We start from the raw sequence: 24,540 nt of genomic DNA on the forward strand, positions 1-24,540 counted from the left end.
CTTTCATTCCCCCTGAAATAAAGTCAAGATGCAGTAAAGAAAGTTTTCTAGAGGCACAAACCCTAAAGGACAAAAAGAATAGGAGAGGAGACAGCAACAAAGTTTTGGAAGCTGGAAAGCAGGTGGACCAGCAATCACCGGCTTGGCCTATAACTGGCAGTGAGAAATGTCAAGATGTGACCTGATTTAATGCAGAAGCTCCCACCCTAGCCAGACAGAAATTGATGATACCATGTACTGCTGTGAGTAAGAGTAGCAATGGGGGTTAAAGTTCTATCTTTGACTATGAAGTGGCTTCATTTAAAAATGCACACCTTATGATAGAAGGGGCCATGTCTACCTTGTACACTTTTGCATTTCCACACCTAATGCTGCCTGATCCGTGGAAGGTTTTCAATGTCTGTGTATGTAAAGAATTAATTTATAAATATTCATTAAGTGCTTCAGGTGATGCTGCAGAAATTAGATTTAGGTGGTACATCCTAGGAAGACATGACTAGGACCAATGGATAGACATGCCTTGGCAATAAATTTCAAGTCAATGGAGAAAGAAAGCCCCTAATTTTTAAAAGTTTCTAATATTTGAATGAGCTTCATTCTAAAAATGTAAACTCATCATCACCCACGGTACTGGAACTAGCACTGAATTTTCACTTGTCAGAGAAAATAGTAGAATATGATGGTGAAAGGCTTGAACTCAAGTCAGCCACTCCTGGACTGGAGCCCTGATTCCACCACTTCATGGTTTTGTAATATTGAGCAAGATACTTCATCTCTTAGTGTCCTCTTTGATAAAATGAAGATAATAATAGTATGTACTTGATGTAGCTGCTATAATGTCCGATTGAGAAAAACCACTCATTAAATACTTAGTATAGACTTGGCCTATAGTAAGTGTTTGATCCATATCCATTATTATTACAATTGTTGTTAGAACAAATTCATGCCTAGGAGGCACATTTGAACTTGATGGGATTTGAAATAGCTCCCAGCTCATCTGGGTACGGGAGACATAGGGGAAGTATTGTTATCTTGTTGGCAAATAACAATAATGTAATTGAAATATCACGTGTGCTGATTAAAATAGGTAGTTCTATTCTTTTTTTAAAAAAGTTGTTCCAGAACAGCCTCGAAACTTGTCTTGTATACAGAAGGGAGAACGTGGAACTGTGATCTGTGCCTGGGACAGAGGACGAGACACCCACCTGTATACTGCATACACTTTACAGTGAGTAAGACTATATTTGCAGCTTTTTGGTAGGTCTTCTCTTAGATGACATTTAGAAGTATCTAACAGTTCTAGTTTTACCACGAGAAGAAGCAATAAACACCTCCAGATACTTATATACTTAAAAAAATTTCTAGTGTTCATCAAGTAAAACTGGTTCATTCATCTAAAGTGCGAGAACTTATGTCTTAGGCCTGAGGACTGACTCAGATATCTCTTCAGGGCATCCAAGGCCCACATTATGGATGTTCTTCACTGCTGTATAGGGTTAAACTGGCTTCTCTCTAGGGTTAAACGTCTCTCTTTTGCAGTTGCGGAATCTTGGGTCATGGTTTATAAAAATGACTCTTTTTTGTGGTAGCTTTTCATTAGCCCTGGAGGACTTTCTTTTTAAAACACCTTTTAAAAGACACTTGCTCCTTGGAAGAAAAGCTATGACCAACTTATACAGCATATGAAAAAGCAGAGATATCACTTTGCCAACAAAGGTCCACATTATCAAAGCTATGGCTTTTCCAGTCGTCATGTACAGATGTGACAGTTGGACCATAAAGAGGGTGGAGCACTAAAGACTTGATGCTTTTGAACCGTGCTGGAGAAGACTCTTGAGAGTCCCTTGGACAGCAAGGAGGTCAAACCAGTCAATCCTAAAGGAAATCAGTCCTGAATATTCATTGGAAAGACTGATGCTGAAGCTGAAACTCCAATACTTTGGCCACCTGATGTGAAGAGCTGACTCATTTGAGAAGACCCTGATGCTGGGAAAGATTGAGACAGAAGGAGAAGGGGGCGACAGAGGATGATATGGTTGGATGGTATCACCGACTCAATTGACATGAGTTTAAGCAGACTCTGGGAGAGAGTAAAGGACAGGAATGCATGCTTCAGTCCATGGGGTCACAAAGAGCTGGACACGACTTAGTGACTAAACAACAGCAACAATCTGACCTGAGAGTTTACAAAAGGAGAGAGTCTGGGAAATTCTTTCCTTTGGAATTAATTCTGTAATCCCATCCAGAGATCTAGCTGGTAGGGCTGTGACCAAGTGAGGAGGAGATAGGGGAAAGGAAGTGGGGCCTTGGGTTCTGATCTGTACTTGGATCTGGCACTTCTGTGAAGTAAATGCCAAGGTGGCCACGGATCCTCTGGATGATTGACTCTGTCCTAAGGAGTGAAGAGGTCAGCCATGATTTAGGGATTCAAGGCTTTCCTGATGGCTCAGCAGGTACAGAATCTGCCTGCCAGTGCTGGAGACATAGGTTCGATCCCTGGTCAGGAAGATCCCACATGACTCAGAGCAACTAAACCCATTTGCCACAACTATTGAGTCTATGTTCTAGAGCCCATAAGCCGCAAATACTGAGGCCACATGCCACAGCTATGGAAGTCGCACACCCTAGAGCCTGTGCTCTGCAACAAGAGAAGCCACTGCAATTAGAACCCTGCATACTGCAACAAAGAGTAGCCCTCGCTCACTGTAACTAGAGAAAGTCTGCATGCAGCCACGAGTACCCAGCACAAACAAAAATAAATAAAATTATTAAAAAAAAAAGAATCCACCTGCAATGCAGGAGAGGCAGGTTTGATACCTGGGTCAGGAAGATCCCCTGGAGGAGGAAATGGCAACCCACTCCAGTATTCTTGCTGGGAAAATCTCATGGACAGAGGAGCCTGGCGGGCTGCAGTCCATGGAGTCGTGGAGAGTGTGATGACTGGGCACACGTGCACGCAGTGTGGAAATCATTACTCAACCATATGAATGTCAAAGGCATTTCAGACCTATCAAAAAAAAAAGAGGGGTGAACTGTGGTCCTATGACCGCAGAATACAAATATTCCCGTAGTATATCCCCTAATAAAACATATCAAGGATTTTCAGTACTTGAACATTTTGTTCCTTTGTGCTAAAAGGAGGCAATGGCACATAAAGTGTCTTGCTAAAGACAAGCATCTTTCATTTACAGGTTAAACGGACCAAAAAATTTCACTTGGCAAAAGCAATGTAATGATCACTACTGTGATCATTTGGACCTTGGAATCAACCTGACCCCTGAATCACGTGCATCTAGTTACACAGTCAAGGTCACTGCTGTCAATAGGCTTGGGAGTGTTTCTTCATTTCCATCCTCATTCACGTTGTTGGACATAGGTATGTATAATTTCACTTTTTTAGGTGTTGATCTTAGCCTGTGAACATTATTTTTAGAATCACTTGTGTGATGGTTTCAAAAAGGAGAGTGGTTCGTGGGGCGTGGCCAGTAGGCATTGGCAAAGGATAGATGTGTCTTTGATGTAAGCAAAAGGATGTGGGTCTCTAGCGCTAAAGAGACATGGTTGTATAAGATGGAATATGCAACATTATTCTCTGTGTTGGAGAAATAAGAGCCCACTGGTTTCGATCCTGTGAAGGCATAGGCTGCCAGTGATACTTTCTGAGTGAGGAGAGGGTCATATGAGGTTGTTCAAGAAGCTCAGTGTAAGCCCTTCATGGTGGAGGTGTCTTTTCAGGGTCATGGCTACTCCATTGTTCTAAAAGATAAGGCTGCGTGTGGGCCTGCAGGGCTGAAGCAGCCAGGTGCAAACTATAAAGTGTATCGATGTACCAAATGCATCTTCCTCAGAGAGCACTTACCTTCACCCCCTCTCATCAGCTTGGGAGCTGGAGTTAGCCAGTCCCAGCACATTTCTGAGCAAATGTAATTGGCCCAGTTGAATCAGAGGCCAATTCCAGGCATTCCCAGGTAACACTGAGCTTCTGACCTGCCTGAAGTTCTGGCTTCACACCACATGTCTCTCTTCTCTCTTCCCAAAGCATCTCATTGCACACATACATACTGTACAGTATAGTAAATGATGTACCTTAGCATCTACTATACATTTTGCTATCACAATTTTCCCATTTTGCCTTCCTTCTCTTTATATTGACCATTTATCTCTAGTTACCTTCTTTCCCTCTTCTCTTCTATTCCTCTGTTGCTGTGTGTCTTTCCTATGGCTCTTCCTACCAACATTTCTTCTCCTTCTGATGTGATCACCACCAGCCACACCTCTACATTCTCAGCCGTTGAAACTTGGGTTTGGCACATTGGTTTTCTTTAAATCATTGAATTAAATGAAATCCAAATTATCAGTGATGTTTATGGTAGTTTATCTGTATAAAAATGAGGGTAGATTAAAGGGAATTACTTTAATGATTTAGAATTCAATCCAATTTTTTCTTCCTTCGAAAAGCCAGGGAATCCTCTCTTGTCTGTTTCACCAAGTTGGAGGCTGTGCATTTTAGAAATGAGACTTGTTCAACTCTTTATAGCTCATGTAATTATAAGACAATTTCCAGCCGTGGAGCCTGAATCACACTTTTTTGTTTGTCCTGGTTACCAGTGAGGCCTCTTCCTCCGTGGGACATCAGAATCAAATTTGTAAATGCTTCCGTGAACAGGTGTACCCTTCTGTGGAGAGATGAGGGACTGGTGCTGCTCAATCGACTCAGATATCGGCCCATTAACAGCAGATCCTGGAATATGGTAATGGTCTCTAGAGTGAAGGGGAAACCAGGGAGAAATTCTTAGTAGCACCGCCCAGATGTCTTTTTTCATACCAGCAAAATACAGAGTTTAAGAATGTTTAGCCCCAAAGTACACATATACATGTGAGACATATCAGTCAATCATTTACACTTCTGTTTATTGAGAAGTATCTTAGGGAATTCCCCGGCAGTCCAGTGGTTAGGACTCCATACACTCACTGCCAAGGGTCCAGGTTTGGTTCCTGGTGGGGAAACTAAAATCCCATAAACCATGTGTCTAAAAAAAGAAAAAAATGAAAACAAATATCCTAAAATTTGATCACTGATGCTGAAATTTTTTAAGCCATAAGCTTCTGTAAACCCACACTAATTTTCTATGATTTATTTCTAAGTAAATGATTCATTTTTCCTTGTTGTTCTACTTCCATTATTATTTCCAATATTACTTTTTAGCAATTTCTTTTAAATTATTTATATGTTTAGTTGGCTGCACTGGGTTTTAGTTTCCGCATGCAGGATCTAGTTCCCTGACCAGGGGTGGAACTCAGGCCCCCTGCACTGGGAGCACAAAGTCAGCCATTACACCACCAGGGAAGTCTCACATTTTAGTAATTTTTTAACCTATTGGAAAAAGAAATATTAGGGAATGTTCAGAAGCTTATCTAAACTGAATATTCCAAAGATAAAACTTTACACTTTGATGTAATATTGAACATTAAATTTTTACAATAAAAATGTAGGATTATTATTCTTTCCAGTATTTTGGTAAAATACAGTGCCTATAATAATAACAAAGGATCAGTTCCACATAGGAGAATTCCGTGGACTATTCCATGGGGTCACAAAGAGGTGGACACGACTGAGTGACTTTTACCCTATTCAAATATTAGTCGCTCAATCACGTCTGACTCTGTGACCCTGTGGAGTGTAGCCCACCAGGCTCCTTGGTCTGTGGAATTCTCCAGGCAATAATACTGGAGTGGGTTGCCATTCCCTTCTCCAGGGGATCTTCCTCACCCAGGGACCAAACTCAGGTGGATTCTTTATAGGGAAGCCCCAGTTCCACATATAGAAAAGTATAATAATTAAATTTTTATATATTGTTGTTGTTGTTCAGTCACTAAATTGTGTCCGACTCTTTACAACCCTAAGGACTGCAGCATGACATTTAATAATTTTCTTATATAATTAAAATTTTCTCCTTGGAGCCAGTTTTATGTCTGTGTTAAAACATTCATTGCATTCTGCTACTGCTAAGTCACTTCAGTCGTGTCCGACTCTGTGCGACCCCATAGACGGAAGCCCACCAGGCTCCCCTGTCCCTGGGATTCTCCAGGCAAGAACACTGGAGTGGGTTGCCATTTCCTTCTCCAATGTGTGAAAGTGAAAAGTGAAAGTGAAGTCGCTCAGTAGTGTCTGACCCTTAGCGACCCCACGGACTACAGCCAACCAGGCTTCTCCATCCATGGGATTTTCTAGGCAAGAGTTCTGGAGTGGCTTGCCATTGCCTTCTCCGTCATTGCATTCTAATTGTGGCCAAATAAAAAATAATATCTAGTTAGAAACAAACTTTTCCAAGGTCTTTTTGAAAACGAGTAGTTTTCAGTCTTTACTTGTTTTATAGCTGATTTCTGGATCCCCCTTGGAATCTATATAGATGGGTTGTTAGATCCACGAATTTTTTTGTCTTTCTGTTTCTAATGAGACGCTATCGTTTCAGATTAACATCACATGTATTCAGTAACCCAGTCATTATATTTCTTCTCATTGAATGACAGACTTGAAAAGTAAAAAGGGTTATCTAGTTTGGTTTTCTTACCTTTATTTTAATTAATTTAGTATTAACAGGCACTTAAAAAAATCTTGTTGGTTTCAAGGTTAATGCCACAAATGCCAAAGGAAGACATGACTTGCTGGATCTGAAACCCTTTACAGAATATGAATTTCAGATTTCCTCTAAGCTACATCTTTATAAAGGTAGTTGGAGTGATTGGAGTGAATCTTTGCGAACACGAACACCAGAAGAAGGTATGTGTCCAAAAAAAGGTGGGGGGGTGGGGATGGAGGGGTGGGTAGAGGGAATGAAAGACAAGAGAGAGAAAGAGGAAGATGTAATAATTTCCTCAGACTGGACTCTAAAGTACTGACACTACTCAAAACATAGTGCATTGATGAACAAGCTCATTTTGACATCAGCCGAAGTATTGAAGCTGTCCAGGGAGATATGTTTATACTGCTTGGAAAATTTTGACATTAGTTAAGTCCTACTCCTGTTTGTCATATATTTTCACATTGGTTACAAGCTTTGTGCCTCTGTCTGATTTTATCTCTTACTTCTATTTCACTTACTATCTCAGTTACTCTCTCTTATTCCACAAAGCTATGGCTAGTAATTAATTTCGTTCCTTTATCATTAAATCTTGATGCATCTTGCCTTCTATGAAAATTAATATGGCTTTATAAGCTATACTAAAAGCTTGGGAAAAGGTAGTCTCTAGAGACATAACATTTAAAAATAAAGTTTAACATTCAACAATCCTCTCCTTTCCAAATATTGCAGCCCTGCACTTCTTCAAACTTTGATACTCACTGCTCACATGAGTACCATAGACTGCCCATAGCTATGAATAGGAGGTCAAATATATTTTTGTCTGATGAGCTTTTTTATTTTTGGCAATGATTGGGAAGACAGTTTTATTGAAGTAAACTCAAATATTTTATTAAAGTAAAAATGTTTATATGAACTTTGTGCCTCTTCTAAATCTTTGGAGACATAAGAAATAGCTGTTTGAGTATTAGTTTTTGAAAGCACTCAGTTAGTGATACAATATACAACTTCATAACTTGTCTAAATTTGTCTCAGAGGAAAAATAATTGGCATATAATCCATTGCTTTATAATATGGAGATTTTCAACCATTAATGTCAGAAAAACTAAGTGCTTGTTTGTGAAACTTACAGATATTTGTGCATGTAAATTAGCCTCACGACTAAGCTACGTTCATTTTCTGTGAGCTACTAGTGATTTCTGGTAACTGATGACACCGAATGACTTTCAAGGATGTAAACTATTAATCAAATAGATAATATATAAATTATAGAATAATTGTATACATTTCCTTTCTTCTTAACAGTAATTTCATTTCTCTAAAAATGTTTATAAATGAATTCATTCAACAAATTATAATTTTTCCTCTCATTTTATGATAATAATCTCTTAATGTTGAGCCACTATTCTCTCTTTAAATGTGTGTCAGTTTTAGAATCCAGAGCTTACTCCTGTTATCCTTTTGTTACATATGTCAAAGTGATGCATTTTTAAAATGCCTTATGGATTAGAATGTATACATAATACAGATAAAATTCTTGTAAATAGGCCACATTTTATGTCCAAGTCCAAGGTAATATATAGTCTGAGAAGTTAAGTTGTATCACATTAAGCTAAAATATAAAATAGGGAAACTCTGGGCTCATAAATTCTTGTCATTTTTACTCACACTTGATAATGACCTGTTTAGAGATGTGTGAAAGTGTTTTCTTTTTTTTTCAAGTGTTTATCTGTTGAATTAAAAACCCATCAAGGCAAAATGGTAACTTTCTCATATCCTATAAAATGAACCACCACCATAACAATAAATGCAGCAACTTGTGTTTATGAACCCGTGGATGGTTATGAATTGAACCAAGGAAGCTGGCTTATTCAGAGTAGTTACAAGCATTCACAAAGAGAGAAACCCATACTCCGAAATACACCGCGTTCACCAAGCTCTGCTGACTTCCTCTCTGTCTGAATCTCCCTTTTCTGTGTTTGATCTTTCTGTGGGTTGTTGTAAGATCTCTTTTCTCTTACTCTAAGCTTCATGGTTTTCACCTCTTACCACTGTTTCTGTCATCAGTTTCTGTATGAAACACCAACTGATGTAAACCTAAAAGGTGTGAAATTTTTTTAAACACTTCTTCCTTTTAACCCTTGGGATGTGTATGCAAATATAACTTGGCATTTAAAAAAAAATACTAGTAAGCTTTTTTTTTTTTTAATTACTGTCTAAAACTGAGCAATGTTATTATGATAGAGCTCTTTCTTTGCAGCCTTGGCTACTCAAAACAGTACAATATGTTATCTCTTAGTGGTTTGGGTGCAGTTATTTATAGCATGTCAGCAGAGAATGAGGCATTATTCACTCCATGTGGCCCTTCCCCATGTCATTAAACTAAACTCTTGTCACAGTCCTCCATGAAGAACACTTTAAAAATGACCACGAAGTAAGGGGTGGAAGGAAACAGATCACATTCCTATGCTTAGGAAGGCAGCCCAGCAATCAGTATACATCAAATGTGGGCCTGATACTGGGAAACGAGCAGTCATATTTTGCTTCTGAGCAGTCATATTTTGCTTCTAGTGGGAAAACAGTCTTGAGTTTGGGTTGCATAGTGTCTATGCCTGAGAAAATGCCCAGGTGTTGGGGTACAGTGCTTCCTCATCATTTTGAGCACCCAGGAGGAGACTCCAAAATAAAGGTGAATGAACCATTCCGTAGAGCTATATTAACAATTAAGTGTTTCTGCCTATTCATTCTTCATCATTTTTCAAAGTGTTATTTGTATGTTTGGTCTTGGTTAACTTGACTGTGGACAGTTAATAAAGGAAGTGGAGAAGGAAATGGCAAACCACTCCAGTGTTCTTGCCTGGAGAATCCCAGGGACGGGGGAGGCTGGTGGGCTGCCATTTATGGGGTCGCACAGAGTCGGACATGACTAAAGCGACTTAGCAGCAGCAGCAAATGCTCATACTAGTGCCAGAGCAGTAAAGGAGGAGTCCTCCCCCATCATGGTGATGGCATAGATAATTGGTAAGAGATCCCCAAAGAGAGAAAAAACATAGCTGCAGCCACCCATCTTCCCATTGAGAAGCTAGACAATTGTTCATTCACTTGTGATTTTAAACAATTGCTAGAATAGGTTCAGTTCAGTTCAGTTCAGTCACTCAGTCGTGTCCGACTCTTTGCGACCCCATGAATCACAGCACGCCAGTGTGAACAATTAAATACTAGAGGTTATTTTACCATCTGTTAGCAAGCAAGATGGTAAGTCTAGCTTAAGAGTTAGCAAATATTTTCTATAAAGATCCAAAGCTGAAAATATTTATTATTTTCAGACCTATGATCTTTGTCACAACTATTAAAATTTGCTGTTATCACATGCAAGCATCCATTGACAGTCTAGAAATACATAGACAAAGCTGTATCCAAAATTTTATTTTTGCGTACTGAAATTTGAACTTTATAAAATTTTTATGTCACTAAAAAGGATTCTTCTTTTGATTGGTTGTCAACCATCTAAAATGTGAAAACTATTATTATTAGTTCACTGGCTGTATCGAAACACGGAATAGGGAACCAGTCAGATTTGGTCCATGGGCCATAGTTTGCTGATTCCTAAATTAGCTAAACTTGAAAATATCATGCTGTGCCTTTTTGCCTAAGACCTGAAGAAATGAGAATGAATGGTTCTTTACCTACTGAAGGGACTTAGCGACAAACATTTTCATTAGAGGGAAAATGTTATGTTTGAGATCCAATGAGTGTCCCTACCCTCTTTTCTTCTTCTTGTGGCCCCTTCTAAGCTTAACACCTACCCTGGAAGAATTAAATGCTTAAGCTTAATTATTTGACAAGATGGTAATCACTCCAATGGGAAGAAATGCTTTTCATGAAACCCTCCAAAAGAAGCCAGTGGGGAGTAAAAAACCTCTCTGGATGGTCTATAGAGATTTTATATATGTCAGGAACTATACCAGGTACTCAGACACAATGATAACCAGTCAGATCCTCAGATTCAGGGACTTACAGTCTATCTTGGAACATCAGGGAAAATTCCTGGAAGAGATGGCACCAATAATAAGCTGCAAAGCCCAAAGGGAAACTTACGGCCTTCTACCTTCTGGAGCATGCAATCTCCAAGGTACTGCAGTAGAAGGAAAGAGCTATTACCTCCTAGAAGTACTTGCTTCTCTTGAGTTCTGTGAAATCTCTTGTTCCTGATTTTTCTTCTATCCTGTTGGCCAGTTCTTCCTAGTCTTGTATGCTGGCCATCTTTCTCTTCTTAATCTCAATATATAGGGCTTTGTATCGGATCTCCTTCTTTTCCCAGCTGACCTCATTCAATCTCATGGCTCTAAAACTAGATAGGTAGGTAAAGAGAAAGAAAGAATATAGTTTCTGTTCTGGAGTCTCTCCAGAACTTCAGATTTGTATTCCAGTCACCTATTCTACATCTTTACTTAGATATCAATGGATACACTAAACTCAAATAGCCTAAAAAGATTGTTTTTTCTCCAATGCAAAATGCTTTAAGAATGCCTCTGTTTCAGTCTTTCCTTTCGTGGTAAATGGCTCCACCATCTTCCTAGTTATTCAAGTCAAAAAATGGAGAAATTATCCTTAAATTCTCCTTTTCTCTCGTTCCCTCATACCAGCATTGAGTCTCCTAAACATATTCAAAGTCTATTCATTGCTTCCATTGCTACTCTGACTATCCTAGTTTAAGCTACTTTGTCATTACAAAGCATAACAACAAAATGAACACTTACAAACTCATCATTCAAGTTAAATGCTGTAAAATTATTGATGTATTCTTACCGTCACACTTCCCCACAGGTAGCCACTATCCTGGATTGTGTGTTTATGTCATCATCACACTTTTCTCATAGTTTTCAGAAATGTATGTATTTCTAAACAGTGATTAGTGTTGCTTGTTTTAAGCTTGATCAAAATTATATGCAGTATATAATCTTTTGCAACTCACATTTTTTCCCCATCAGCACTCTAATATGATGCCTCCATTGATTTTAGAATAGAGGAAACATCCCTGCTTCTGTTAAGAAATAGGTTCTTCACTTGTGATCTGGATGTTGAAAGATTATCTTTCTTAAAAAGAAAAAAATAGATGGTGGACTTTTCAGCTATGTCAGATGTTCCCAATAAATCCAGTGAAATGAGAACAGAGAAGTAATCATCAGATTTGACAAAGCAGCATTGATTTCTGACCGGGAGCAGCATAAGTGGAGTTGTGGGGGCAGTGAATGAGAGTGAATGTGAGGTGAGGGAATAAAGACAGTGACGATTCACAACTCTTCGAGAAGTTCTGTGAAGGGGAGCAGAGATGTTGGGCAGTAGCTGGAGTAGGATGTAGCGTTAAGAAATTCCTTAATTTTTTTTCTGCTAAGTCACTTCAGTCGTGTCCGACTCTGTGTGACCCCATAGACAGCAGCCCACCAGGCTCCCCCGTCCCTGGGATTCTCCAGGCAAGAACACTGGAGTCGGTTTCCATTTCCTTCTCCAAAGTGTGAAAGTGAAAAGTGAAAGTGAAGTCGCTCAGTCGTGTCTGACCCTTAGCGACCCCACGGACTGCAGCCTACCAGGCTCCTCCATCCATGGGATTTTCTAGGCAATAGTACTGGAGTGTAATTTTTTTTAGGATCAGAGATAATAAAGTATATTTACAAGGTGATTTTAGGACCCAGAAGAGAAAGAGAGATTAATGATACAGAAAATAGGATAATAGTGGGAGCGATATACTTGATGAAGCAAGAGGATGGGACCTAAAACTCAAGGGGTAGGTCTGTGATGGAAGTAGGGAATGCTTCATCCACAGTAAAATCAGTAGAAGTGGTGTGTTAGGAAAATGATGGGGAAGTTTGAAAGTTTTCATGGTGGAAATATTAGGGAATCCCTGCCTGATCGCTTCCTTTTGCTCAGTGAAGTGTGAGGCAAAGACATGAGTTGAGAGCATCAGATCATTTGAAGTGAGCAGGTGCAGGGACTTAAAGCATCAGCCATTGGGAAGGAGCAACCCCTGTGGATGATGAGCCACCAAAAATAGTGACAGAAAGGAGAGAGTGAATGAAGTGTTGAAAGTTATCAATGAGGAGGCGGGGTGGGGAAGTCTGTGTAGGGCTTCCCATGGAGACAGAGCAGGTGGTAACGTACGAAGCTAAGAGGCGCGGTAACGTATGAAGGCAAGAGTCTACCACCAAGAAACTTGTTTAATCATGTAGGTGTTTGTGAATCTGTGGATCTATTTGAGTTATTTGAAACTAGATTTTAGAAAAGTGTATCACAGTCCAAAGAGTGGACATTGATGAACCAAGGTGGCGGATGACTTACTTAGCTCTGTCTTTCCCTGCTTGGAGCATGGCTTGGATCAAAATATTCTCATGGGTTCAATTTAGTCCACTACCTGAAATCTCTCAAGGTACTCCTTTTTCATATTCACTTTGTGTTAAATTCTCTGTTTTCACTGTTATTAGAGATCTTTCTACTCTACCCCACTGCATGCTAAAACCTCTGTGGAGGGATTGCTGTCTACTTGCAATTCAGTTGCTCTCATCCACACCCTTGCACTTGGCCTTGGCTTCCAAGATGGATGCTAATCTCAGAAGCAGCACATGGCGTAGCCCTGATTTACTTACCACACGTTCTGTTTCATTGAATCCTCAAATCTTGGGATTCCCTTGTAACTCAGTCAGTAAAGAATCTGCCTGCAATGCAGGAGACCCGGGTTTGATTCCTGGGTGGGAAAGATTCCTTGGAGAAGGCAGTGGGAGCCCATTCCAGTATTCTTGCCTGGTGAATCCCATGGACAGAGGAGCCTGGCGGGCTACAGTCCATGCGGCCCCAAGAGTCAGACGAGACTGAACAACTAAACCTGCACCACCAGAGTTGAAAGAACCCTTTGAGGGCAGTTAGGCCGATCTTCTGCTTAATTTAGGATGTCCTCTTTTTTTTATATTGATGATTCCTTCCTCTTTAACCCAGTTTTTTCCCTTCACATTGATAGTACATTCATCTCAGGAGAAATGACTTCCATTGCTCAATATTCATATTTTTTATCATTTGTACTCATCCTTTTTGTGTGTGTCACTTGGGACATATGGCCTTTGTCTTTCCTTTTCTCACCTGCCAATGGTACTTTTAACTGACTTTTTGATAACACCGAGGTTAGGACTCCTAAGTGATTTTGACAGTTGAATGTCAAAGATTCTCTACAATATTAGCCCTTATATTGCTTTACACAGCAGTAGTTTGACATTTCTAGTCATGAGGTTTTACACTTTGAAACCCAAACAGATTTGGCTAATGATTTCTCTCCCATAGAGACTTATGCTGCAGGTGGGCACCGTTAAAATTTCCGCTTCACTTGCAATTTATCTTTTGAAGAAAATATGACTCTTGAATTTGATTCTTAGCTCTGTAATAATCTGGTAGGTTGTAGAGGCAATGAGTGGTAATGAGAGGTGAGTGTTCCCTTTAAATCTCTTACCTCTATGTAATTAACTGAAGACATGTAGCACCATGGAACGTGTCAACTGGCCTAGACACTGAGCACACCATAGTTTCCAAATCCTGATTATGTAGGCAATGTCTGGATCATCTAGTGTGTGGAGTGTTCAGATCTTTGCTCAACACGGTGAACGGTAATGGACGAGCAGGGTCTTTGGAGACAGCAAAACTTGGGCCCAGCTCTCAGCTTTGCCATTACCATCTCTGCAGTTTTTGTAAACCATTTGACCTTTGTCAGCCTCCTTTTCCTCAGCTGCAGAACAGGCCTAATCATATGTTCCCTCTGCGTTGTGTGAAGATTAAGTGAGAGCATGGATATATAGTGTCCAAAGATTACTTGGTGCATGGTAGGTGGTCAATAAACGCCAGGCCCCCTTCCTTTCTGTTGCCTGTGCTGTTTTCCTTTTTATGTATGGACTAGCAGGAAAAAAAAGTTTTGAGCTTGATTCCTGGGTCCCTGTAATCCTGAAGGATAGAGAGCACTTTCAGAATGTCTTCTGTACACATTTCTTAACGTTAAGTCCTCACTGCAAGGGTGAATACTGCCACTGGTCGGAAGAGAAGGGAAGAAGTGAATGTTTAGAAATTAAAAGAGATGAAGGTGAGAGAGGCAGGAAAAGGAAGTAAGAAAGGAAAAGACTAGAACATGAAAGAGGCACACCTAATGGAGGACATAAGTTTTACAGAGACGTTGTAAGCCTTCCCAGAGTCAGGCAACTGCATGATGCAGAGCAGAGATCATAGACCAAACAAAGCTGTGTTCAAAGCCTGGCTTCTCCACTAATTAGTTCTGGAACTTTGATCAAGTTCCTTAACTTCTTTGAATTTCAGTTTTCAAGTGAAGAAAACAACAGCAGCTAAATTTACTGAGTGCTTAACTTGTGTGAGCACTCTTACGTTCCATTTAAATTCTCACAACAGCCCCATCTGATGTGTAGAATTATGATCCTCATTTGACCGATGAGGAACCTGGCTTAAGGACATGGTTAGCATTGTTCAGGATCATGAAGCCTGGATTTGCCCACAGAGGGCCTGGCTCTGGAGCTCACACTTTAACCACTGCACCAGAATTAGTGTGTCATGGGGCTGAGGAGGACGTGAGATGTCACTGAATGGGCCCTCATGGGGCCTGCCCGTGCTATGTGCTGGGACATGTGCCCCCTCCCTGTCCTTTCTCTTCTCCCCTTCCTGGCTGCTTGTCTTCTGCCGTCCAGGTGGGACTTAGCTTTCTGGGAATTTCCAGCTGGTTAAATAGAGCTTGCTGCTCCAGAAGGAACCCCAAGATAGCTTCACCCTAATATACTCTGAGGGTCACTGTTACACACGTTAGGTTGGCGCAATTGAAGCCTGTTTTCAGGGATTGCTTCTATTGATTCCACCCCTGGCTGTAAATCAAAACTGTAAATAAAACTGGCTGTAAATAAAACTATTTCACCCACTCATAATACACATACATACACACACTTAGACACAGGAGTTGATTATTCAGTTTCTTTTCAAAAAATATGTTCAGTTGACTTTCTCAAATTAAATTAGGTCGTATTTGACTACTGTTTTATGGATTGGTGGTTATTTCTTCTACTAGTTCAGCCTGTTTTTCAGCATCAAGTAGATGATATTGACTGGATTGTTTATTTGGTTATTCATCATTTAACAAAGAGTAACTGGGAGCCTGTTACATTCTAAGCACTGTGCTAGATATGAGGAATACTAAGATGAATGAGACAGACTTCCTTACAAATAGATGGTCATAAAACCAAATAATTATACTCCAGCATAAATTCAGGAATGGAGATGAACACAAAGTTCAGCCTTTGTGTTTTGTATTTTACAGGATTGAAAAATGTTTTCCTCATGATTTATGTCTGTTTTTCTGTTGAGAATTCTTTATCCATTCCAACAAAAAGGGTGTTAACCGTGTATACTTTCTTTGAGTTATTTTACTAATACATGTTTAAGGGTAAGTTAAGAATGTAATGTCCCCTTGTCATTTTTAAAACTTTGTTTATAAGGTTGTTGTTTAGTCACATAGTCACGTCTGACTCTTTGTGACCCCATGGACTACAGCACTTTGTTTTTTCTGACTTCTGTGGTCAAGCATGTTCATTATTTAACAAAAGAAAAAGGAAAATACTGGGACACGAAGAAAATTGAGATTATCCTATAATTCTACTCTCCCAGAATCATTTAATCAATAACCAATTGACTTTTAAAGTTTTTACATTGTGTATTTGTATGTATGTATATATATGTGAAGCTGTGGATTTTTTCCCCTTCAAAACAGAGCCTACTGGGATGTTAGATGTCTGGTACATGAGACAGCACATTGACTCCAATAGACAACAAATTTCTCTTTTCTGGAAGGTAAGTTTGCAGTGTCCACTTAAAATTCAGGAGAACTATATATTTAGTTTTTTAAATTGAGATGTAATTGACATATGAAGAGAATTACATATTTGAATGGTAAGTTTTAAGGCCGAAGAATTTGTTCTATAGTTGCTTTGATATGAGGCTTCAGAGACTGTGTTGGAACTCATTTTCTCAGCCAGATCTTCATGATGGTTGACCCTGTGTCATTTACTTTTCCAACATAAGGGTGAGGACTCTTGACTTCCTGCCTCCACACAATCATATCTTTCCCTCATCCACTTCCAGTCAGATCAAGGTCTCTTCCCCTCCCAAACTGTGCCCACCCTCTGACCCCATTCACCACACCTTCTCTTCTATTCTCCTCTCTTCCACTCCTCCCACCCCACAGATACAATATGCCCAGCAGTGACCACCTCACTTTTTCATTTTAGGGGAGAGTAAAGCTGTGGATATAGATATTTAGGAATATGTTTTCTATGGTCATTGAAAAGTGAGCGGGTGGAAAGTAAGCTCCTCTACCTCAGGAATACTAATAATAGTAGAAAATAAGAGGAACAGAAATAGAAAACAGCCTTTCCTCAGGAATAGTAGTAAAACAGTGGTAAACAGGACAACCTTCCAGGAAACAATCAGGCCTAATGTTATGACATAATGTAAAAGTTTCACAGAGTGCTGAAAGCTGGCATTATCATTTCACTTAACCCTTACAAAAACCCTAAGAGAGACATACTAGTATCCCCACTAACACATGAAAAAAAACTGAGAGTCCAAAAAAGGAGGTTTTCCACAAAGTCAACCACCTACTAAGTGCAGAGCTGGGACTAAAACCCCATCCAGAGCTCTTTCTGCTACAGTATGACTCATTTTGCCCCCAAAAATATATATACTGTTTGAATTGAGCTACTGATTGGTGTGTTTATAAGAAGAGGTTTTATTTCTCAAAACCTATGTCCTTTTTACGACATGTCTTCCAGTTAAGGGTAAATAAACAGTTTTGGAATTATGCAGCTGACAAGCATGAAACCAGAAGTCAGAGGAATAAAGTCCTCTGATGGGGTTAGCATGATCGATTTTGATAATGACAGTCTTCTTCAATTTTAAGAAATGAGCTCTTTCTCCCTCTTTCCCTTTCTCTCTCTCACACATAAAATCTCTGGTATAAAAGGAGACGACTGTAAATAGCTTGGTGAGTCATAATCAAGTTCTTCATTTTGAAACTAAAACTGCAGCTTAAATTTTATCTTAAAAAATGAATTTTTAATAGCAAGATTATTCTGAAAGCAAGGCATTTAGAGCAACCATAAATTTGTAAATAGTATAGAAGAACCTAGCTCAGTTCCTGGCTGTTGCTTTTCATTTTCACAAGTAAGCAACTGGTTAAAATGCAAATTCTTCATCCCGTAAAGATCCCTTCTCCAAAAATGTCCTTTACAGTTATCTGAAAATAAGCTGCTCTGGTCCCATTTCATTCCTCTCAACTCTGGGGTTTCTCATGGTAGAATGAGGGTAATGATCAAAGTACCTGCAGTGGGGGGTGGAGGCACAAGTAAATGAGAAGGTGCAAACCTAGAAAAATCACTGGGGCTGCCAAGGAAAAATTAGATGGTACTGCAGCATGAGTTTTATCATAATAGTGTAAGCAACATACCCAGTGCTAGACCTGTGTTTCTTTCTGTCACAAAGAGCATTTAGAACAGGCGTAAGCAGGGCACCCTGAAACCAGCCTCAGAGCAAAGTCAAAATAACGATTTGTTAGTCAACAGGTAATGTTTAACAAACTTCCATATGCGGATTCCTCTCTGCTGCTCATCTTAATCTTGTCCCTGTTTCTTACAAAGCTTTAGGTTCTAAAATGAAGTCTTGAAATTCAAAAAGGCTTTAAAACTCTTCTGTTCCACCCTGTCTCTCATGAACATTGCTCCTAGTCTAGCCAGGACAGACAGATGTCTCTGCTGGGACCTTCTGGGACAGGAAGAACTGCTCTGGAGACAGCCCACCTTGATGGCATCTCTTGTCTATAAGTTAGAAAGGTTTTCTATTGTAGAGCCAAAATTGTGGGCCCAAGAAAGATCTTTTGGACTGGAACGGATTTGAATAAGAAACCAAAAATGTAAAAACTTGAATCTTCTACAAGCTTGTGCTAGATGGTGGTCATGAAAGGGCACCTTCAAAACCTTCAGCGAAAAAGGAGAGTTGGAGCCAGCCTTGTTTTACAGGGTTGTACAGGCCTTAGTCCCTAGTCCTTCCCAGGTGGCGCTAGTGGTAAAGAACCCTCCTGCCAATGCAGGAAACATAAGAGATTTTGGGTTCTGAACGCTGGATTGGGAAGATTCCCCTGGAGAAGGAAATGGCAACCCATTCCAATTTTCTTGCCTGGAGAGTTCCATGGACAGAGGAGCCCAGTAGGCTACAGCTCATAGATTCACACAGAGTCAGACACAACTGAAGTGACTTAGCACATGCACACACAGGACTTAGTCCTTTTCTGTTGAATCCTGGATTTTTTCAATGGCCCTACAGGAAGTGGCAATTAAACCCTGACCAGAGTTACTGAGATGAGTGGTTCTGCTCTGAGCCCCAGAACCACGAATCCCAGACCTCTAGGGCCAAAGGGCATTTAAGCAGCATGCAGTTCCAGCAATCATTTTACAAACACAGAAACTGCAGTCTGGGGAGGGGAAGTGATTTCCCACAAGGATTTCTGTAATGTGGTGCCTGCTGCTGGGAGCCCATCCTGGGGGGAATACTGCCCTGCTGTTTGGAACCACCCCTCTCCCATTCCTCTGAGTGGGGATTCCTCTTGCCGCTCTCAGGAAGGATTGGGAGCTGACAGGGCAGTGCTGTGACAAGAGGAACTCATCAAAACCTCAGAACAGCCTGCACCCAGATCAGGTGCTTTGTGGTGGGGCCGTCAGACCTCACTGGGGAAGGGAAGCGAAGACATGCGTGTGGTGGGTGATTTTTCTTTTCTAACTTTGATCAATACTGGGAAACCCAATGAAAGGGACACCCCGCCACTGCAGAGGGGAATTCAGGGCTTCAGCACCAAAGGAAGCCCCAAGTAAAACCCCATCAGCCTGTGAACACAGAGAGAGCACGTTTCTCTTGCGGCTGGGGAAATGAGAGATGACCTTTCATTTCTCTAGTATGTTTACACTAGAGGAGAACCACTTGATGCAGCCCAGGTGTGTGTGGAGGGTGGGGGCGGGGGGGTGGAGGGAGGGGAGACGGGTCCGTGGTGAGGATGTGTGAGTGTCGTGTCTGGAGTGGTGTGTCTGCATGTGTGTTGCATGTGTGTGAGTGTAAACGTGTATGAAAGCATGTGAATTTTGTATTTGTGGGAGGGATCTGATTGTGTGGGTGTGTAGATATGAGGACGTGTGTGAGTGCGCAGGCATGTTTGCTGTGCATGTATGTGAGTGTCTTAGTCACAGCTAATAAAATACCATAGTTCGGGGGCTTGTAAATAGCAGAGATCAATTTCTCACTGTTCTGGATGCTGGAAGTCTGAGACCTGGCTGCCAGCATGGTTAGGGAAGGGCCCTCTTCTGGGTCGCAGACTTCTCTTGTGTCTTCACATGGTGACATGGTGGAAGGGGCTAGACAGCTGTCCGGGGTCTCAGACAGTGCTGATCCCATCCATGGGGGCTCCACCCTTATGACCTAATCAACTCACAGAGGCCCCACCTCCTGACACCATCACATAGGTGTGAAGTTCCAATGTGTGAATCACCATTGCAGTGAGTGTAAAGGTGTGAGTGTGTGGAAGATGGGGGTGTGGGGTGTACGTGGGTGTGAGTGTGGGTGAATATGTGTGGGTCTGTGAGTGTGGGGGGTGGATGTGAATGTGAGCCTCTACATGTGTGTCTATTTGTGAATGTGAGTGTGAGTGTGTTGAGGAGTCCACTGTTGTTCTGATTCCTATGTGGTTCCTCATTTTCCCACACCTTGGTTTCTCCTAAAAGCTACATTTCCTCAAAAATATTCTGTACTGTTTTTTGCCATAGTTTTTTTTTTTTTTTTTTTTAAATTTTTGGTTACACCACACGGCTTGTGAGATCTTAGCTCCTCAACCAGGGATTGAACTTGCAGTAAAAGCACGGAGTCCTAACTGCTGGACCACCAAGGAAGTCCCCATAGTTGCTTTTAAGAGAAAAAGTACTTTCTATGTTGAAGCCAAAAAGTTGAACCTACTCTATGAATAAAGCAGAAACACTGGGGTATTGTCAAAAGAGTAAATGCGGTGTTAGAAACAGCCAACAGCCCCAGTGTCGAATGAGAGCCCCTCACAAGGGGTCACCAATGCTTTCCCTCACATTCTCTCAACATCCCCTTCTGCACACACTTTCACATCATTTTCTTTGCCTTGACCAGTTATTTCCATCTGTGATTCCAGCACTTTTCCTTCAGTTAATTCAGCTTCCATCCTTTAAGAAGAAAATCACTTTGAATATATATATGGATGATGTATGAAAAGATGTGACAGTGGGGTGAAGCCACATTACCCTTTCCAGTTTCCTCTGTCGGTTTCTTCAGAGTCCTCTCACTGTCTGGAGCATGGCTAATCATAAACTTCCTGAAGTTCAGGTTTAGACCATGGGTCTAGAAGAGAGATGTCTGTGTGCAGATGGAGCTGAATCCCCTTCTTCATTCGCTCACTCCCTCGTTTGTTCATCCAAGCAAATAAGTACATTAAAGCCCCTCTTTAGGCCTAGAGACCATGTTGTATGCAGGGACATGGACGTGAACAAGCCAGGTGCAGGCTCTGTGTCCTTGAGCTCACGGTCCAGCAGAGGAGGACAGCAATGCAGAGGGGATGTTGAGGGTCTTGAAGTGTTAAGAAGGAGTTCAAGGTTCAGCTGAGGGGACTATGACCAGGGAGGGGAGGGGTGAGGAGTCAGAGAGGACCTTTCAGAAGGTGATACTGGCGGTTTCAGCATCTTCCATTCTCTGTGCAGCTGACTAACTTTGTGAACCATAGACCGAAGTGAAGCTCAGGCAGTGAGTCACTGCAGTTAAAGAGACAGTCAGGAAGACGCAAGGGACGGGAGGGTCCACACATGGAAAGATAGGCCTACAGTCAGAATCCATGTGAGCGTCTGCTTGTTAGTTTATTTGGTTGAAAGGATTTGGAGGTGTGGGTAAAATCAGTCAGCAGTCTAGTTGCTGAGGATTAAATAGGGTGAAGTTTTTGTTTGTTTAAACTGAGTTTTAAGGATAAAATCTTTTGGAATATTTAAAAGTCTTAGGAAATATAATGTATAAACTTCCCCTTAAATTGTTTATATTGATTCTGTCCAGGTGTTATTACAGTTTTCTGACTTAAAAAAATAAAAGAAGGTAATATTGGAGCTCCCCAGAACAAATCAGTCAGGACAAGGGTGGGAGAACATTGGCCGGGAAGACCTCAGGGGGACATGGCTTTGGCATGTAAAGAATCACATCAGTGGAGTGCTATCCCATAGAAATATTGGGTTGGCCAAAAAGTTCATTCAGCATAAGAGGGCACAAAAACCTGAACAAACTTTTTTGGCCAACCCCGTATAAAGCAAGCCACAGATGCAAGCCCTATGTGTAATTTCAGACTTTCTCGTAGCCACATTTTAGGACATTAAAAAAACTGGTGGAGTTAATTTTAATAATACGTATTACTTAACACAGGTTTATTGGAAATGTTATCATTTCAACATGTAATCAATTTAAAAGTTACTAATGAGCTATCTTGGGGCTTCTCTGATGGCCCAGTGGTAAAGAATCCACCTGCCAATGCAGGAGACTCGGGTTTGATCCCCAGGGAAGGACATGGTAACTCACTCCAATATTCTTGCCTGGAGAATCCCAGGGACAGAGGAGCCTGGCGGGCTACAGTCCATAGGGTCGCAGAGTCAGACACGACTGGAGCAACTGAGCACGCACGCATGCACGTGTCTATTAAGTGCCAGTATGGCACAGAGGCCAAGAGCTCACCCTCCAGATGGCACCCCATCCTAGGTCAGAATAGGCTACATGGCTCCCTCCTGTAGTGAGCAAGGTTCCTAAGCCTTGACAAGCAAGACAGGAGAGATGGGGAAACGCTTGTTTCCGAAAGCTGGGAAAAGATTGAGCGGGGAAAAGATTCACTTGTTAAAAGAAGTAATTCGTTTTGATAAATAGCTACCCTCAAACCATAGAAGACAAGGAGAAAGAGAAAAGGGCCAGCCCCATACTAGTTAACAGCACAGCTTCAGAGAGACAGCTGAGACCAGAAGCAGCTTGTTTAGTACACTCACTTGGTTTCTTTCTCCCTGTCTTTTGTCTTTGGTGAATGACGTGTTGCAGCCTGTATCACATTGCACTGAAGCCATGAATTCTTTGGCCTCCTCATATGAAAGGGATTCAATAAAAGCAGAAAGTATTATTTGTAACCTGGTTTATATTGATGGAGGACAAAGGTCTATTGTAAATCCCCAGGGAAGACTGGCTGCCAGGAGTCTTATATAATTATAGGAGGTATGCAACATCAGAATCAATATTTAAATACAAAAGCAGCAGATGGGAAGATCAGTTTTGTTGAGGTATTCAACTCTGTCTCCTTCCCTTTCCCAGCCCTGTCCCAACACAGGCTGGCACAGAATTGCTGCAGATACTTTCAGACAGAACAGGTTGCTTTCCCTTGCTTGCTGGTCACACATGCTATACCAGCTGCAATGCAGGGAATTTGGGTTGGATAGAAGAATGTGGTCAGTGACAAAGATAAGAGTAAGCAGTAGAGAATTAACAGAACATAGAAAACACAGATGCAAGGGGAGTTAAAGCTTACACTTAAAAAGTTTCCATTATTTTGCTGCTTTCCAGCTATAAAACAAGATAGAAATCATTATGCCAGGGTAGCTGCCAGAAGGTAAATCAGTTCAGAGTAACTTAACACCTGGGGAATGTCCAAGTGCCAGCGTGACAGCAGTTTAAGACTTCATCCTCCAGGTAGAGAGGCTGTGCCACCTGGTTCAAGTTCCAGCTTTACCACTTGCTGACTATGCATCCTTGAGCATGGTGCTCAACTTCTCTGAGCCTTATGAGCACAGTGTGGATAATAATAGCATATACTACATGAGATTGATATGAAACTAAAGAAAAGAATTGTGAAAAGTGTTTGCAAGGTCATTGTCAGGAGGCAAACGCTGTGCATGACACTGAGGATGCAAAAATGAACTGACAGGCTAATGCGGAAAATAGATCCACAGATAGAAATTTCCAGTACAATGATTTTTAAAACTTCCAGGTGAAGACTGTCTTTACTTTGAACTACGGTTGCTGAAGGCAGTCGTAAGTTGAAAAGTCAAGGTATTCAGGCTTAAACCCACAAATGGTATGTATACTTTGTAATCAACTGTATGATATTGGTGAGACTTCCACAGAGAGCTGTGGTATAAACCAGGTTAAGAATAATAGAGGATTTATAGAAGAGCCATAAGGGTAAAGTGCCAATCACGATGATTTTTATATTAGAGTGAGTAAAGAATATCCACCAAGTGTCTTCACATCTGTCATGCACCAAACACTCTTTTGAAACAGTCTGCTTCCCTTAGGTCATTGAGTCCTCCAATACACCTGTGCTGCACAAAGAATTATCCTCATTTTACACGTGAGGAAACTGAGGCTCAGAGAGTTGAAATAGCTTGCCCAAGGTCACACAGCTGCTAAGTGGTGGAAAAGAAAAGTCAAAGGTCTGTCCTAATAACAAGAACCAAGTCAGCAGTGTTCCAGAACCCAAAAGGAAAAAAAATCTTCACAGATAAAGCTGTGATTAGCAAGTGTTCAAACTCCCCAGCTTTCCAAGGGGTCTTGATTACAGGCTCTCTTCTTTGAGGCTAAACTCTTAACAGTTTTTAAAGTTATTTTTTGCCTCAAGAGAAATTCAGAAGTAAAATATTACTTTATTGTCAGTACAGTATTTTTTTTTTAAGTCCTAAGAGGAAATGCTTTATCAGTTCACAGAAACACCTTTCCTATAATACAATTCAAAACAGAAACGGGGCAGTGCATTCTGAAATGCATCAGACTTTGTGCTTTCTTGGATTGCATTCACCAAGTTATTTTT

General features: G+C 40.9%; 1 protein-coding gene across 3 annotated transcripts in view; it reads left to right on the forward strand.

The window, feature by feature from the left end:
* Nucleotides 1-24,540, forward strand: part of IL12RB2 (interleukin 12 receptor subunit beta 2) — a 78,975-nt gene that overhangs the window by 17,601 nt on the left and 36,834 nt on the right. For all 3 annotated transcript variants that reach the window (XM_088835374.1, XM_055401489.2, XM_088835375.1), the window contains exons 4-8: nt 1,114-1,228; nt 3,192-3,376; nt 4,609-4,751; nt 6,631-6,781; nt 16,378-16,457. In XM_088835374.1, coding sequence (XP_088691500.1) covers nt 1,114-1,228; nt 3,192-3,376; nt 4,609-4,751; nt 6,631-6,781; nt 16,378-16,457 — 674 coding nt within the window. The remainder of the gene's footprint in view (nt 1-1,113; nt 1,229-3,191; nt 3,377-4,608; nt 4,752-6,630; nt 6,782-16,377; nt 16,458-24,540) is intronic.

This window comes from Moschus berezovskii, chromosome 4 (genome assembly GCF_049115385.1).
Source record: "Moschus berezovskii isolate FMDL1 chromosome 4, NW_MosBer_1.0, whole genome shotgun sequence".
In the NCBI taxonomy this organism is placed as follows: domain Eukaryota; kingdom Metazoa; phylum Chordata; class Mammalia; order Artiodactyla; family Moschidae; genus Moschus; species Moschus berezovskii.